The sequence below is a fragment of the Oncorhynchus nerka genome, linkage group LG8 (genome assembly GCF_034236695.1).
Source record: "Oncorhynchus nerka isolate Pitt River linkage group LG8, Oner_Uvic_2.0, whole genome shotgun sequence".
Taxonomy (NCBI): Eukaryota; Metazoa; Chordata; class Actinopteri; order Salmoniformes; family Salmonidae; genus Oncorhynchus; species Oncorhynchus nerka.
The window spans coordinates 39531999-39549480 of NC_088403.1; the positions used below are offsets into that span (position 1 = coordinate 39531999).

At 37.4% G+C, this 17482-nt stretch overlaps 1 protein-coding gene across 1 annotated transcript in view; it reads left to right on the top strand.

Moving 5' to 3' along the window:
* LOC115133298 (sodium/potassium/calcium exchanger 2-like) overlaps window positions 1-17482 on the top strand; it is a 181431-nt gene that overhangs the window by 117894 nt on the left and 46055 nt on the right. Inside the window, exon 5 of the mRNA XM_029666385.2 lies at window positions 6686-6700. Within this exon, the coding sequence (XP_029522245.1) occupies window positions 6686-6700 (15 nt within the window). The remainder of the gene's footprint in view (window positions 1-6685; window positions 6701-17482) is intronic.

Consider the following 17482-nt stretch of genomic DNA (forward strand, 5'->3'; position numbering starts at 1 on the left):
TTTGCTCACATTGTATATAGACTTGTTTATACTGTATTATTGACTGTATGTTTGTTGTACTCCATGTGTAACTCTGTGTCGTTGTATCTGTCCAACTGCTTTGCTTTATCTTGGCCAGGTCGCAATTGTAAATGAGAACTTGTTCTCAACTTGCCTACCTGGTTAAATAAAGGTGAAATAAAAAATAAATTTAAAAAAAGCTGCTGTCTATCTTCAAACCAGTAGGGCATCAGTAAGGATTTTTTCATTATTATTATTTTTGACAGGGAAGTCAAGCTGAGACCAAGGTCTCTTTTACAGGTGAGCCCTGTAGATACAAAAATATACACATCTATTCAATAAAAGCACTTAAATATACACAAAAATACACACAATCATACACACAAAACAATCATAAAAACAAATACGTTCATCAATAAAAAAAAGTCTGATGTCTGAAAAGCCCTATCAGCACCAATTCCTCCAATTTCAGGGTGTTTTGGAGATTGTTCCACGTGAAAGGTGCAGAAAAATTAAAATCAGATCTACCCAATTCATTGGAGGTCGAAGGGATCTCCAACGTTAGCCATCCCTGAGCCTGGGTCAGGTAGTCCGTATGCCTGTACTTCAACAATGTAGTAAGGTAAGGCGAGAGTTTATGTAAGAGGACTATATAAACAAAGAGAATGCAGTGCATTGATCCACGATACTTCAAAGAGTTCCAACCTACTTACTGATACAAAATGCAGTGATGTGTGTGCTGAACCTATTGCCCCTAATAAAGCTTAATATGCTATGGTACACAACATCTAATGGTTTCAATACAATTGGCAGCTGCATTCATATAGATCAGTGGTCACCAACCTTTTCTGAGTCAAGATCACTTTGGCAGTCAAAAAGTAAGCTGAGATCTACTGCTCAGATTTTTTGTTGTTGTACATTAACCTCACACAAACAGTTTTTTAGGAATGAGGTTTGGGCAGTAGGCCTAATACATTATCACAGCATATTGGCTATATGATTGGGCCTGCCAATATTGTAAATAAGACCATATTATATTTAAAAATTTGAGCTTTGATAACAAAATAGATCTGTTGGTTTAGCACTTGTGAGGCACTGTGGAGCATGAATTGAAATAATTAGCTTTTTTATTTTACTGGGCTGGTGGTACCTGCATCTGATGGTCAACGAGGTCAAAGCACGACGTCAGTGATCTTCAGGTTTCGAAAAGTCAGAGCTCTAGAAAGATGGCAGATCGACCGGTTGGCGACCACTGATATAGATGATATCGCCATAGTCAATAACCAGAATAAATGTTGACTAAATTATTTTCTTTCTGCTATTTAATGAAAGGCATGATCTGCTCCTGCATAGGAAGCCTATTTTAATTTTCAATTTCTTAACTAACTTAACATGTTTTTTGTAAAAAGCCCAGATATGTATACTCAGGGACACGATCAATGAGTGCACCATTCAATGTACGTATGCATAAATAATCAGAAACATTTTTATGTGATTTAGAAAATAGCATATACATGGTTTTACATTAATTGAGAACCAGTTTCAGTTCAACAAAGGCTTTCTGCAGCATTTACATTTACGTCATTTAGCAGACGCTCTTATCCAGAGCGACTTACAAATTGGTGCATTCACCTTATGACATCCGTCATAAGCGAAGTAAAGACAGATTGAAGCTCAGAAAGAGCCTGCTCAACCGTGAGGCCAATAGCATATACAACAACTGCATACAAGTGAATGGTAAAACAATTCGCAGAGAGAATAATATTGTTTATATAGACATTAAATAGATAAATACACTGGGGAAGATGTGCAACACCTGGAGAGGGGTGGAGACAAGCACAAAGACAGGTGAAACAGATCAGGGTGTGACATATACACAATACCACAATGTCAAAGTGGAATTATGTTTTTTGAAATTTGTACAAATTTATAAAAATGTCAATAAGTATTCAACACCTTTGTTATGGCAACCCTACATAAGTTCAGGAGTAAAAATGTGCTTAACAAGTCACAAAATAAGTTGCATGGACTCACTCTGTGTGCAATAACAGAGTTTAACATGATTTTTTAATGACTACCTCATATTTGTACCCCACACTTACAATTATCTTTAAGGTCCCTCAGTCGAGCAGTGAACACAGATTCAACCACAAAGACCAGGGCTTGGAAATTTAAAAAAAATAAAAGGAGACATTGAATATCCCTGAGCTTGGTGAAGTAAGTTATTAATTACACTTTGGATGGTGTATCGATGCAAGCAGTCACTACAAAGATAGAGGTGTCCTTCCTAATCAGTTGCCAGAGAGGAAGGAAACCACTCAGGGATTTCACCATGAGGTTGATGGTGACTTTAAAACAGTTACAGAGTTTAATGGCTGTGATAGGAGAAAATTGAGGATGGTGTGGCAGTTAATTACTTTACTATCAAATGAGGAGAGACAAACTTATCACACAAGTCAGAGTTATACTTAAACTAAATCTTTATTCACCTATTAATAAGGGAGCAGGTCAATACAACACACACATATAAAGTGAATCGATTGAGTGCTCTGCAATAATGATGGCTGGTCGACGAATCACCCTCAGATGATTTGTTGAGAGCCCCGAGACGAAGGTACAAAGGTATTTTATAGCCAAGATACACCCCCTTCAGTCTACATAACAAACAACAGATGCATGGAATGGGTCACAAGGTTAAGATTTCTACAAAATATACTTATAATTTACAGTAGACAGTATCTGCTGTAAAAAAGGCATTGTGTGGAAACCAGGGTCTGGCCCCGAGCCATCTCACCCTAGTACCTTCCAGTCAGACACAGACACTAATCATGCAATGGAATGCAGTCTTGTTAGGTTTATCACCAATCCATCGTAAATCCACTATCAGTGTTAAATCTCCCAGAGGCCCACTTTCAGTTCATACAGACACAATAGAGTTATAAGAACCCTCTATTATGTTGCATAAAACATTTAATGCAATAACAGTATTATAACATCATCTTGTAATTTCTGTTCTGACAATGGATCGACAACATTATTGTTACTCCACAATACTTGCCGAATTGACAGAGTGAAAAAAAGGAAGGCTGTACAGAATAAAACTATTCCAAAACATGCATCCTGTTTTCAACAAGGCACTAAAGTAAATCTGCCCTGAATACAAAGTGTTACAGTATATTTGGGGCAAATCCAATACAACACATTACTGAGTACAACTCTGCATATTTTCAAACATAGTGGTGGCAGCTTCATGTTATTGGTAAGGACTGGAGAGTTTTTCAGGTTAAAAAATAAACATAATGGAGCATAGCACAGGCAAACTCCTAGAGGAAAACCTGGTTCAGTCTGCTTTCCACCAGACACTGAGAGATGAATTGACCTTTCAGCAGGACAATAACCTAAACCACAAGGCCAAATCTATACTGGAGTTGCAGTGGCCGAGTTAGAGTTTTGACTTAAATCAGCTTGAAAATCTATAGCAAGACTTGAAAATGGTTGTCTAGCAATGATCAACACAACCAATTTGATCGAGCTTGAAGAATATTGAAAATAATAACGTGCAAATGTTGCACAATCCAGGTGTGGAAAGCTCTTAGAGACTTACCCAGAAAGGTGCTTCTACAAAGTACTGACTCAGGGGTGTCATTCTTATGTAAATTACACATTTCTCTATTTCATCTTCAATACGTTTGCTAGAATTTCTAACCATATGTTTTCACTTTGTCATTATGGGGTATTGTGTGTAGATGGGTAAATATTTTTTTTAATCTAATTTTGAATTCAGGCTGTAACACAACAAATGTGACGACCGGCTCAAATCGGTCTGATGTAGCAAAATTTGAAATTGTGTTTTGTACATTGGATAAAAGTAGAGACTCAGAGCTACAAAATGGTATATCATAACACTACAGTTGAGGAACAATGGGAAAGTAATTTTGCTTTGAAAGTTGATCAACTTGTAAACTCACTTTTGAGAAAATGGCCTTTGAATGTTTTGGTACTACTATTGGAGAGTCCTTCTTTGTCTACAATCATTTAGCATCGTTCACACCCTCTTAATAGGGCTAGGTGTCCCGTCAGCGGGAAAATTGGAGGGCATGCAATTCAAATAAATAATCATAAAATTATGGATATTAAACATCTAGGTACATACAAGTCTCTTATATCGGTTAGAAGCGTAAATTCTTGTTAATCTAACTGCATTGTTCGATTTACAATAGGCTTTACAGCGAAAGCATGCCATGCGATTGTTTGAGGACGGCGCCCCACAACATATTTTTCAACCAGCACAGGCTTCATAAAATCACAAATAGCGATTAAATAATCCCTTACTTTTTGAAAATCTTCCTCTGATTTGCAATCCAAAGGGTCCCAGCTACAACATGCATGGTCGTTTTGTTGGATAAAATCCTTCTTTATATCCCAAAAAGTCAGTTTAGTTGGCACCATCGATTTGAGTTCAACATGCAGACAAAGGAATCCAAAAAGCTACCGCTAAACTTTGTTAAAACAAGTTAACCTCTTGCTTCTACCTGAGACGCTTGCGTCCCAACTAGAGCTCTGGAAATGCAAATGCGCTACGCTAAATGCTAATAGTATTAGTTAAAACTCAAACGTTCATTAAAATACACATGCAGGGTATCAAATTAAAGCTACACTCGTTGTGAATCCAGGCAACAAGTCAGATTTTTAAAATGCTTTTCGGCGAAAGCATGAGAAGCTATTATCTGATAGCATGCACCAATACACTACAACACAAAAGCCACGCAGGGGACGTAAACAAAATAATTAGCATTTCGGCGTTACACAAACCGCACAATAAAATAGAAAACAGTCCTTACCTTTCACCATCTTCTTTGTTGGCACTCCTAGATGTCCCATAAACACTATTGGGTCTTTATTTCGATTAAATCGGTCCATATAAAGCCAAGATATCGTTATATGTAGACTGTGTGATAAACGAAAAAAACAGCGTTTTCAAACGTAACTTCATTTTTAAAATTCAAAAAGTCGACGATAAACTTTCACAAAACATTTCGAAATACGTTTGTAATGCAACTTTAGGTATTAGTAAACGTCAATAAGCGATAAAATTCATCAGGAGGCGATGTAAAGATCATTAGCTGTCCGTCTGGAAAAATGTCCGGCTAGAAACTCAATGAAAATATCCGGTCCTAGACCTGAAGAGATACGGTGCCCTGTATGTGTTTGACCAAGAAAAAACTCGAAGGGAAATGACAAGACTCTAGACACCGTGTGGAAGCTGTAGGGACTGCAACCTCAGTCAATTAATTGTGGTTCACCTTTATCAATGGGTTCAAGTAGCGCATGGATATATTTTCCCATTTTCAGTGATCAGTTTTTCCTGTGCTTTTCGATGTAAATGCCGTTCTGGTAAAGCCACAGCAGTGATTTAACCAGTTTTATAAACGTCTGAGTGTTTTCTATCCACACAGACTAAGCAAATGCATATACTATATTCCTGGCATGAGTAGCAGGGCGCTGAAATGTTGCGCGATTTTTAACAGAATGTTCAAAAAAGTAGAGGGTAGAAGCAACAGGTTAAACTGCATTTCTATTTAATACTCAGGTACCCTAAAATGTAATTAAACTATAATATGTTATACGGAAAGAAGTATGTTCAATAGAAAAGTAAAATTAGCAAGTGCGCATAATTTTTACCTTTGAACAAAGACTGCTGACATCTAGTGGAAGCTATAGGAATTGCAATCTGGGAGCTGGAATTGCATAGGACCCATAGCTTTCCATTGTAAGTGCATGGAATCTAAAAAAAAACACAATTCTGGTTGGTTTTTCTTTGGATTTTCTCTTACAATATCAATTGTGTTATAGTCTCATACATTATTTTAAGATTTCTACAAACTTCAAAGGGTTTTCTATCCAATGGTACCAATTATATGCATATCCTGGCGTCTGGACCTGAGTAACAGGCAGTTTAATTTGGGCACATCAGTCATGCGGAAGGCATTTCTGCCAAAAAACGCATTTTGGTACAAAAAAACTAGACATACGCCTAGTTTCCTGAAACAGGTCACAAATGTGGAATAAGTCAAGGGGTATGAATACTTTCTGAAGGCACTGTATATATATTAGATCATTCATCAATTATGTTTTAAATGATTATATTAGATTGAGTTCATTAGGCACACGCACATAACTTGTAAATAAATAATCGTAACAGTCATGGGAGCCTGGGACATGATAAACCAGACATCTACATCCAACAAGAGTTGAAGGGCAGAGGGATACACTAGCTAGAACCTTCTCATCGTGGATCTGGTAGGACAAAAAAGCATGTCGGTGGCTTAATCCCCCCATGTTGTTCAACAGGGTCTACTGTAGGTGACAGGGCGATATGTTGTGTGGACTCAAGCACCATAAAACCAGGTGTATCATGAAAACCATGATAAAATTAATTAGAACAGCCTAGTATGTAGTACTTTTTTTTACCACGATGCTGGATGCTCTTCTCCGTTTCATAAACAAAACAAAAACTATAAAAAAATGCATCTGGGGCGACCAGTGGCACTGTTTCACCTTATGCAGATCTCAGCTTTAAGGTCCAATGTTTTATCATGTTTTATCTACTTGTACATAATCTGGTTGATCTTTTCCCTCTCCCTTCTATCTCTTTGTATCTCTTTTTCTTCCTCTGTCTCCTCAGAATTTGCTGATTCTGGTGAGTTACTTTTCTAATTATCTTTGCCAAAATGCTGTTCATTATCATCTCCACAGCTTGGAAGCGACTTTTCGCCAAACTTTCCTCTTAGTTTGTACCGCTCCCTGATTGCAGTTACATTGCTTTCAGAAAGCATAAACACCCCTTGACTTATTCCACATTTTGTTGTGTTACAGCTTGAAATAAAATGCATAATATTTTGTTTATTTGTCACTGGGCTACACACAATACCCTATCATGTCAAAGTCGACATTTTTACCAATTATCTGTAAGGTCCCTCAGTCGAGCAGTGAATTTCAAACATAGATTCAATTTTCTGGATTTTTGTTTTACATTCCGTCTCTCACAGTTGAAGTGTACATTTGATAAAAATGACAGACCTCTACATGCTTTGTAAGTAGGAAAACCTGCAAAATTGGCAGTGTATCAAATACTTGTTCTCCCCACTGTATATTTTTAAACGTACATCCCTTTGAGCATGGTGAATTTATGAATTACACTTTGGATATATCAATACACCCAGTCACTACAAAGATACAGGCGTCCTTCCTAACTCAGTTGCCGGAGAGGAAGGAAACCGCTCAGGGATCTCACCATGAGGCCAATGGTGAGTTTAATGGCTGTGATAGAAAACTGAGGATGGATCAACAACATTGTAGTTAGTCCACAATACTAACCTAATTGACAGATGAAAAGAAGGAAGCCTGTACAGAATAAAAATATTCCAAAACATGCATCCTGTTGTAACCATGCACTAAAGTAATACTGCAAAAAATGTGGCAAAGCAATTCACTTTTTGTCCTGAATATACAGTGTTATATTTGGAGCAAATCCAATACAACACATTACTCCGTACCACTCTGCATATTTTCAAGCATCATGTTATGGGTGTGCTTGTAATCATTAAGGACTGGGGAGTTTTCAGGATAAAAAATACAGAATGGAGCTAAGCACAGGCAAAATCCAAGACAAAAACCTGGCTCAGTCTGCTTTCCACCAGGCACTGGGAGATTCATTCACCTTTCATAACCTAAAACACAAAGCCAAATATACACTGGAGTTGCTTACCGAGAAGACAGTGAATGTTCCTGAGTTGCCTAGTTACAGTTTTGACTTAAATGTACTGTGGCAAGACCCAAAAATGGTTATCTAGCAATGATCAACAACCAATTTGACAGAGCTTGAATCATTTTTTACAGAATAATGGTCAAATGTTGCACAATCCAGGTGTGTAAAGCTCTTAGAGACTTACCCAGAATGACTCACAGCTGTAATCGCTGCCAAATGTGCTTCTACAAAGTATTGACTCAAGGGTGTGAATACTTATGTGAATGAGATATTTCTGTATTTAATTTTCAATAAATTTGCAAACATTTGCAAAAACATGTTTTTACTTTGTCATTATGGGGTATTGTGTCATAATGTTTTAAATATTTAATCCATTTTGAATTCAGGCTGAAACAACAAAATGTGGAATACTTTCTGATGGCACTGTACAGGTATGTCAATGAATGTCCAAACATAAGTTTCTATGCAGACATATTTTTACTATTTTATGTGAATGTATACCTCTGTAACCATTTTTGTTTTCTCCATTATCCTTTCCATCTCCCCTCTTGTTTTACCCCTTGTAAGCTAACCATTGTAACAATACATATTATACTAACTATCTTGCATGCATGGGGCTGGGAGATACATTGGGGCCAAACACTGAAAGAGCTGACTACATGTTTTGTTCTTTGACACACATTAAAAAACATAGAGGACACAGGACCAGCGATCGACCGAAAAGAGTCAGTGTCCGACAGGGTTGGGGAGTAACTGATTACATATAATCAGTTACATGTAATATTTTTTTATTTTATTTTTGCAAACATGAAAATCAGATTACAAATACTTTAAAAAAAACTTTTAAATGAAAAAAGTATGTTTGAGAAAAAAGACATTGTAACACATATCTGTTTCTCAATTGACATTAAATTCAGCATTGAAAAAAGGCGCAAGTTTAAGTTTGTTCCACCTGAGCGAGTCTGACGACAAGTCAGAATCCACTGTGATGACACACCAAATGCGTTTCATGGATCCTTTTCGTCTTCTTCTAATGCCTCTTAAGGGGAAAGTGAACAAAAATGGACTAAAAGTCATCAGATTACGTTTACTGAGTTTGGGTAATCCAAAGGAACGTTACTGATTACAAATTTGGACTGGTAACTAGTAACTCTAATGGATTACATTTAAAAAGTAACCTACCCAACCCTGGTGGCCGACCATTACCCACTGTATCTGTGGTGTGTTTGCACAGTTGCTTTCCACTTTGATTCCTTAACACTATAATCTACAAGTAACTGCCAAAATAATGGAAACACTTGAATAAATAACAGTGTGGTACCTGAGTTAATTAAGTAATTAACATCCCATTGTGCTTTGGGTCATGTATCGAAATGCTTGTCAGGCCATTATTTTGGTTACCATGGCTATGTCCCATAGTATGACAATTCCACCATCCACAGGGCATGAGTGATCACAATGGTTTGATGAGCATGAAAATGATGTAAACCATATTCCATGGCCATCTCAGTCACCAGAACTCAACTGAATTGAACACTTATGGGAGATTCTGGAGGGGCACCTGAGACAGCTTTTTCACCACAGAACACCAAATTATGACATTTCTCATAGAAGAATGGTGTCGCATCCTTCTAATAGAGTTCCAGTCACTTGTACAATCTATGCCAAGTTGCATTGAAGCTGTTCTGGCTCGTAGTGGCCCAACACCCTATTCAGTCACTTTATGTTGTTTACTTTTTCCAAACTCTAAATACAAAACTCTAAACTGATAACACTTATGTTCATAACCTTTGATTGTGCATTGGAGTTGGAGTTGAACACATCTTTCACCCCTGAGTTATTCATGCAAAATTGTTTTCTGTGAAATACCATGAGAACATTTAGTTTATCCACCAATACATCCGATAATGATAGGCTCACCACTTAGTCATTTTAACTACCATTTACATTTTTTATCAATCGCTTTAGTGCTATTTTCACAAGTATGTGCTGATTTTTCAAAACTCTTAGTACAAAAAACTCCAAACTGGTAACACTTGTAACGCATCAAGTATTGTATTCCAAACCTATTATTGTGCATTCGTTTTGTTTGGAGACATCTTTCACCACACAACCATTGATCCAAAATATAAGATTACTGTGAAATACCATGAGAACATTGATTTAATCACCAAAGCAATATCTTCTGAATTTAGTCATTTTAACAACCAATTAATCCAATATTTAAAAAAAAGTAAGATACATGTTTCAAAATTGCCCTTTGAATGTTATATGCTACAGTACTGTAATTTACAGAACATTGTTTTTTTTCACATTAGGCAATATACTATCACTGAAAATCATATTTCCATAATTTCTATCCCATGTATTATCAATGGTGTAATCATTGAAAACATCTTTCCCAATCATTGATGCAAAAAATAAATGTATTGTTCAGATATAATCACAAAATGAGTGTACTGTAATCAAATGAACAAATTGAATGAATTAAGGAAACATAACATTTAGTAGGCACTAGTTTGTATATCAAGCCTGCATTTGGCCATAGGTTCTCATTGACATTGCAGTAAATGTCCTCATTGTTCATTCACCTGGGGAAAAACCTTTTGGCATGGCGAATCCAAGCCTGATATACTGTAGGCCTGGATTGATGCCATTGCATTCCTAATCCATGGCCTGGAGGAGGGTGGCACGCTCATTGCGGTGGCGATCATACACCTTCCACCTGTATTGTAATCATGCATTTTATAGTATTGTACTTACACATTGTAGCTGTCCTGTGAGGCTCTGTTAGTAAGAGCATGGCACTAGCAACAATAGAGTTGTGGGTTCTATTCCCACTGGGGTCACATACAAAAATGTATGTATAAAAATGCCTGCTATATAACTGACATATTTTACCGTTTTACAGTACTGTTTTGGCCAATGCAATTATTGTAAATCCGTGTGAAACTATTCCATCAAAAAAACGTCATTTTGGATACATATTTACTGTATAGTGGATGCATTACATACAGTACATGCCATCATAATAGTACATTACAATATACATCATAAATACTTTTTATGTTTATACTTTACAAACATACATTTTCATTATGTAATTATCAAAATCTGTTGTAGACAAACCATTTTAAATTATATAGGTGTGATTATCAATTAAGAGCAGTCAGATTAAGTAATAGTAAAATGTATTTTAACAAATGAGAAGACAATCATGTCAAAAGTAAATGTGAGCATTGCATTGTGAAAAGAAATTACTTTATATGAACATGTATTGCAATGTGAAACGTAGTTCTAGATTAAAGGGTCATTCCACGAAATGGGTGCCTTTTGCGTTGATATGTCAGTAGACATTGTGCATCAATATTGAATTTTAAAAGCCTGTTTTGTTAAATGAAGTGCCCTTTAATATAGACCACATGGGCTGTGTTTTCACATGCAGCCCAATTCTGATATGTTTCCACTTATTTGTCTTTTGACCAATCACATCAGATTTTCTTTTTTCAGAGCTGATCTGATTGGTCAAAAGACCAATTTGTGAAAAAAAAACATCAGAATTGGGCTGCCTGTCTAAATCCAGCCATGGATAATTCAATAAATTCGATGTTTCATATGAATAAAGACTTGCTAAAGTGTCAAAATTCATCATGTCCCTCCGTCAACCCTGTATCCCCTCTAAGAAGATTGTTTAACCCACTTAACCCCAAAATGTCAATATAAAGCTCTAGTTATTTTGTTGCGTTGAAAGTTATTTCTGAAGATTATTGTTACCATTTTAAGGTTACGTGAAATTAATTCTTGTTTTGATATGGTGAAACTATTACTTTTTAAATATTGTTTTCAAAAGAAACATGGACATCTACAAGTGAAATCATAGTGCAAGTTAGCTGGTTCTTCACTTTTTGTACATTTTCTGGTGTTTTGTGGTGGAAAACTGAGCAGGTTGAGCGTAACACATCAACCCTGTTACCGATAGATTGACAGCCTAGACATGTTTTAACAATAAAAATAAATGTGAAGCTTGCTTTTAATTGCCACTCCCTGTTGCACACAACAATCTTCCATTCCCATGTCACAAGGGGACTTATGGCTGATTTATGATTACATCGTCAACCCTGTTATGGTCAACCCTGTTACTTTATTTGCCACTTACTATGCACTAGTATTTTTTTATTTAACATCTTGAGATGGGAAACTTGTTTTTTAGGGTGTTGAAAATGTGTTCTTTGTGATAATTTTAACATTCTAAGTGAATTTAAAAAAAAAATGTTTTACGAAGTTACACTTCACAAAAGCCACCGAATTGGTGGAATGAACCTAAACATTTCTTAAGTTTAGTGAAAAAGGGAATTTGTGTGTTTGTAGTTTTTAAACAACAATGTTTTTGATGATCTGTTTTGAGTTTTGTTCTAAGCATTGTGGAAATTTACCACATACTTGTGAAAATTGCACCAAAGCAATTGAAAAAATCCAAGATACAAATGTCAAACTGTTCTTTTTGAAATGCTGAATAGACAGATAGTAGATGATAAAAATACTTTTCATACTACATTTGGCAAAATTGATAAAATCATTTTTATCAAATGGAAAATCGAATCAAATGTCACATGTTTCAAAAACAATAGGAGTGGACTAACAGTGAAATGCTTACTTACGGGCAATTTCCAACAATGCAGAGAGAAGGAAAATAAAGAAATAATAGAAAAGTAAAACACATAATAATAAATAATGATAGATACACAATGAAAAACGATAACTTGACTATATAGACGGGGTGTCAATTAACTTCTGGGCCACATCCTGACTGACGGCAGCCTATTCTTGCATAATCAATGCTTGGAGTTTGTCAGAATTTGTGGGTTTTTGTTTGTCCACCCGCCTCTTGAGGATTGACCACGAGTTTTCAATGGGATTAAGGTCTGGGGAGTTTCCTGGCCATGGACCCAAAATATCGATGTTTTGTTCCCCCAGCCACTTAGTTATCACTTTTGCCTTATGGCAAGGTGCTCCATCATGCTGGAAATGGCATTGTTTGTCACAACTGTTCATGGATGATTGGGAGAAGTTGCTCTCGGAGGATGTGTTGGTACCGTTCTTTATTCATGGCTGTGTTCTTAGGCAAAATTGTGAGTGAGCCCACTCCCTTGGCTGAGAAGCAACCCCACACATGAATGGTCTCAGGATACTTTACTGTTGGCATGACACAGGACTGATGGTAGCGCCCACCTTGTCTTCTCCTGACAAGCTTTTTTCCGGATGCCCCAAACAATCGGAAAGGGGATTCATCAAAGAAAATTACTTTACCCCAGTCCTCAGCAGTCCAATCCCTGTACCTTTTGCAGAATATCAGTCTGTCCCTGCTGTTTTTCCTGGAGAGAAGTGGCTTCTTTGCTGCCCTTCTTGACACCAGGCCATCCTCCAAAAGTCTTCGCCTAACTGTGCGTGCAGATGCACTCACACCTGCCTGCTGCCATTCCTGAGTAAGCTCTGTACTGGTGGTGCCCTGATCCCGCAGCTGAATCAACTTTAGGAGACGGTCCTGGCGCTTGCTGGACTTTCTTGGGCGCCCTGAACCTTCTTCACAACAATTGAACTGCTCTCCTTGAAGATCTTGAAGATCTGATAAATGGTTGATTTAGGTGCATTCTTACTGGGAGCAATATCCTTGCCTGTGAAGCCCTTTTTTGTGCAAAGCAATGATGACGGCACGTGTTTCCTTTCAGGTAACCATGGTTGACAGAGGAAAAACAATGATTCCAAGAACCACCCTCCCTTTGAAGCTTCCAGTCTGTTATTTGAACTCAATCAGCATGACAGAGTGATCTCCAGCCTTGTCCTCGTCAACACTGTGTTAACGAGAGAATAACTGACATGATGTCAGCTGGTCCTTTTGTGGCAGGGCTGTAAATGCAGTGGAAATGCATTTTTGGGGATTCAGTTCATTTGCATGGCAAATAGGGATTTTGCAAGTAATTGCAATTCATCTCATTACTCTTCATAGCATTCTGGAGTATATGTAAATTGCCATCAAACAAACTGAGGCAGCAGACTTTGAGAAAATGTACATTTGTGTCAGTCTCAAGACTTTTGGCCACGACTGTACATATAACTAGGAATAAAGTTACAGATAGTAAACAGTACCAGCAGTGTATGTGACGAGTCAAAAAAGTTACTGCAAAAAGAGTCCATGCAGATAGTTAATTAAATAGTTAACCAAATAGGACTATGTAGCAGACATATGTTTTGGGGGTAGAATCTGTTCAGGGTCCTGTTGGTTCCAGACTTGGTGCATCAATACCACGTGCTGTGCGGTAGCAGAGACAACAGTCTTCACTTGAGTGGAGTCTTTTATTTAGGGTCGTCCTCTGACACCGCCTGGTATAGAGGTCGTGGATGGTAGGGTGGGAGCTTGCCCCTCTGTTTCCTGTAGTCCACATTCAGCTCCTTTGTCTTGCTGACGTTGAAGGAAAGATTGTTGTCCTGGCACCACACTGCCAGGTCTCGGACCTCCTCCCTATAGGCTGTCTCATCATTGTCGGTGATCAGGCCAATCTACCACCGACGTCTTGTCGGCAAACTTAATGATAGTGTTAAGATCAGTGCAGATGTTGCTTGTAATCAATGACTTCTGGTTGGGTTATGTAGAGTTGAAGTTGGAAGTTTACATACATACTTAGTTTGGAGTCATTAAAACTTGTTTTTCAACCACTCCACAAATGTTTTGTTTACAAACTATTAGTTTTGCTTATTTTGTGCATGACACAAGTAATTTTTCTAACAATTGTTTACAGACAGATTATTTCACTTATAATTCACTGTATCACAATTCCAGTGGGTCAGAAGTTTACATACACTAAGTTGACTGTGCCTTTTAAAAAGCTTGGAAAATTCCAGAAAATTATGTCATGGCTTTAGAAGCTTCTGATAGGCTAATTGACACCATTTGAGTCAATTGGAGGTGTACCTGTGGATGTATTTACAGGCCTATCTTCAAACTCAGTGCCTCTTTGCTTGACAATCATGGGAAATCATGAAGAAATCAGCCAGGACCTCCACAAGTCTGGTTCATCCTCGGGATTAATTTCCAAATGCCTGAAGGTTGCACGTTCATCTGTACAAACAATAGTACGCAAGTATAAACACCATGGGACCACGCAGCTGTCATACCGCTCAGGAAGGAGACACGTTCTGTCTCCTAGACATGAACGTACTTTGATGCGAAAAGTGCAAATCAATCCCAGAACAACAGCAAAAGGACTTGTGAAGTGCTATATTCACAGTAAAACGAGTCCTATGTCGACATAACCTGAAAGGCCGCTCAACACTTTTTGGAGAAATGTCCTCTGGTCTGATGAAACAAAAATATAACCGATTGGCCATAATGACCATTGTTATGTTTGTAGGAAAAAGGGACGTTTCTGAGCCGAAAAACACCATCCCAACCGTGAAGCACGGGGTGGCAGCATCATGTTGTGGGGGTGCTTTGCTGCAAAAGGGACTGGTGCACTTCACAAAATAGATGGCATCAGGAGGAAGCAAAATTATGTCGATATATTGAAGCAACATCTCAAGACATCAGTCAAGTTAAACTTCTTATGGCTGGGGGCAGTATTGAGTAGCTTGGATGAATAAGGTGCCCAGAGGTGCACCTAACTGCCTGCTACTCAGTCCCAGAAGCTAAGATATGCATATTATTGGTATATTTGGATAGAAAACACTGAAGTTTCTAAAACAGTTTGAATGATGTCCAACCAGGAAATGGGAAATCACGCGCTAACAAAAGGAGGTATTTGGACATAAATGAACTTTATTGAACAAATCAAACATTTATTGTGGAACTGGGATTCCTGGGAGTGCATTCTGATGAACATCATCAAAGGTAAGTGAATATTTATAATGCTATTTCTGACTTCTGTTGACTACACAACATGGCGGATATCTGTTTGGCTTGTTTTGGTCTCTGAGCGCTGTACTCAGATTATTGCATGGTTTGCTTTTTTGGTAAAGCTTTTTTGAAATCGGACACAGCGGTTGCATTAAGGAGAAGTTTATCTAAAGTTCCATGTATAACACTTGTATTTTCATCAACATTTATGATGAGTATTTCTGTAAATTGATGTGGCTCTCTACAAAATCACTGGATGTTTTTGGAACTACTGAACATAACGCACAAATGTATATTGAGACTTTTATATAAATATGAACTTTATCGAACAAAACATACACATATTGTGTAACATGAAGTCCTATGAGTGTCATCTGATGAAGATCATCAAAGGTTAGTGATTAATTATATCTCTATTGGTGCTTTTTGCGACTCCTCTCTTTGGCTAGAAAAATGGCTGTGTTTTTCTGCGAATAGGCACTCACTTAACATAATCGTTTGTGGTGCTTTCGCCGTAAAGCCTATTTGAAATCGGACACTGTGGTGGGATTAACAAGAAGTGTATCTTTAAAATTGTGTGAAATACTTGTATGTTTGAGGAATTTTAATTATGAGATTTCTGATGTTTGAATTTGGCGCCCTGCACTTTCACTGGCTGTTGTCATATCGATCCCGTTAGCGGGATCTCAGCCATAAGAAGTTAACAAAGTGACACACACCACCCCTTGAGCTTACCTGATGCTGCCGTTCTGTCCTGCTGATGCATAAAAAAATCTGCTTATATTATCCATGTCCTTGTTCAGTCAAGTTTCATATAAACATAGGATAATACAGTTCTTCAGTACCTATTGACAGGATTGTCTTGAATGGAGCTTGTCCAGTTTGTTCTCCAGTACATTCGTCAATAGAACAGAGGGTAGAGGCGGTTTATTTACTTGCCGTCACAATTTCATCAGGGTGACCCGACGGCGGCCTCTATATCGCCGTCTCGTTCTCTTCTGAGTGTCGGGGATTAAAGTCTGGTCCTGGGTGAGCTGTATCCTACGCCGCCGACCCGTTGATGTATAAATCTTAATCTAAATCGAGGTTAGTGTTCACTGTTCTTATGTCCAGAAGCTGTTTTCGGTCATAGGTTTCATAAGAAACATTATGCACAAAAAAGTTTAGATCAGTGGTAGCCTAGCGGTTAAGAGGTTGGGCCAGTAACCGAAAGGTAGTACATAGAGTGACTCTTTCCTATGGTCCTTCATCTTAAAGCACACTGGCTGATGGAGAATGAGGATGATGTAGTAGTTACAGCTACATCCATATATTATTTCAAATATCGGCTAAATAAAGGTTAACAGAAAAATACAAGATTGTTTTGACCTTACAATATAAATTGATGTCAATTGATAGATTGATGATGTAATATAGAATTTTAGTGTTCAGCATTTATCAAAATATATCAGTTATCTAGGCACTACATAACTTTGGTTCTGTTTTGAGCAGTTTGATTGAGTTATAGTTACATGTATTGTTCACAAATGACAAGAAAATCATATCAAAATTCATGCTGACAAGGTACAAATCTGTCGTTCTACCCCTGAACAGGCAGTTAACCCACTGTTCCTAGGCCGTCATTGAAAATAAGAATTTGTTCTTAACTGACTTGCCTAGTTAAATAAAGGTAAAATAAATAAAAAATATTTTTTAATATTGCATTTGAAAAGCAGATACTTATGTATCCAATTTGTATTTATTATTTTAAATTGAACCTTTATTTAAATAGGGAAGTCATTTAAGAATGAATTATTATTTACAATGACAGCCTACCCGAGGCAAAT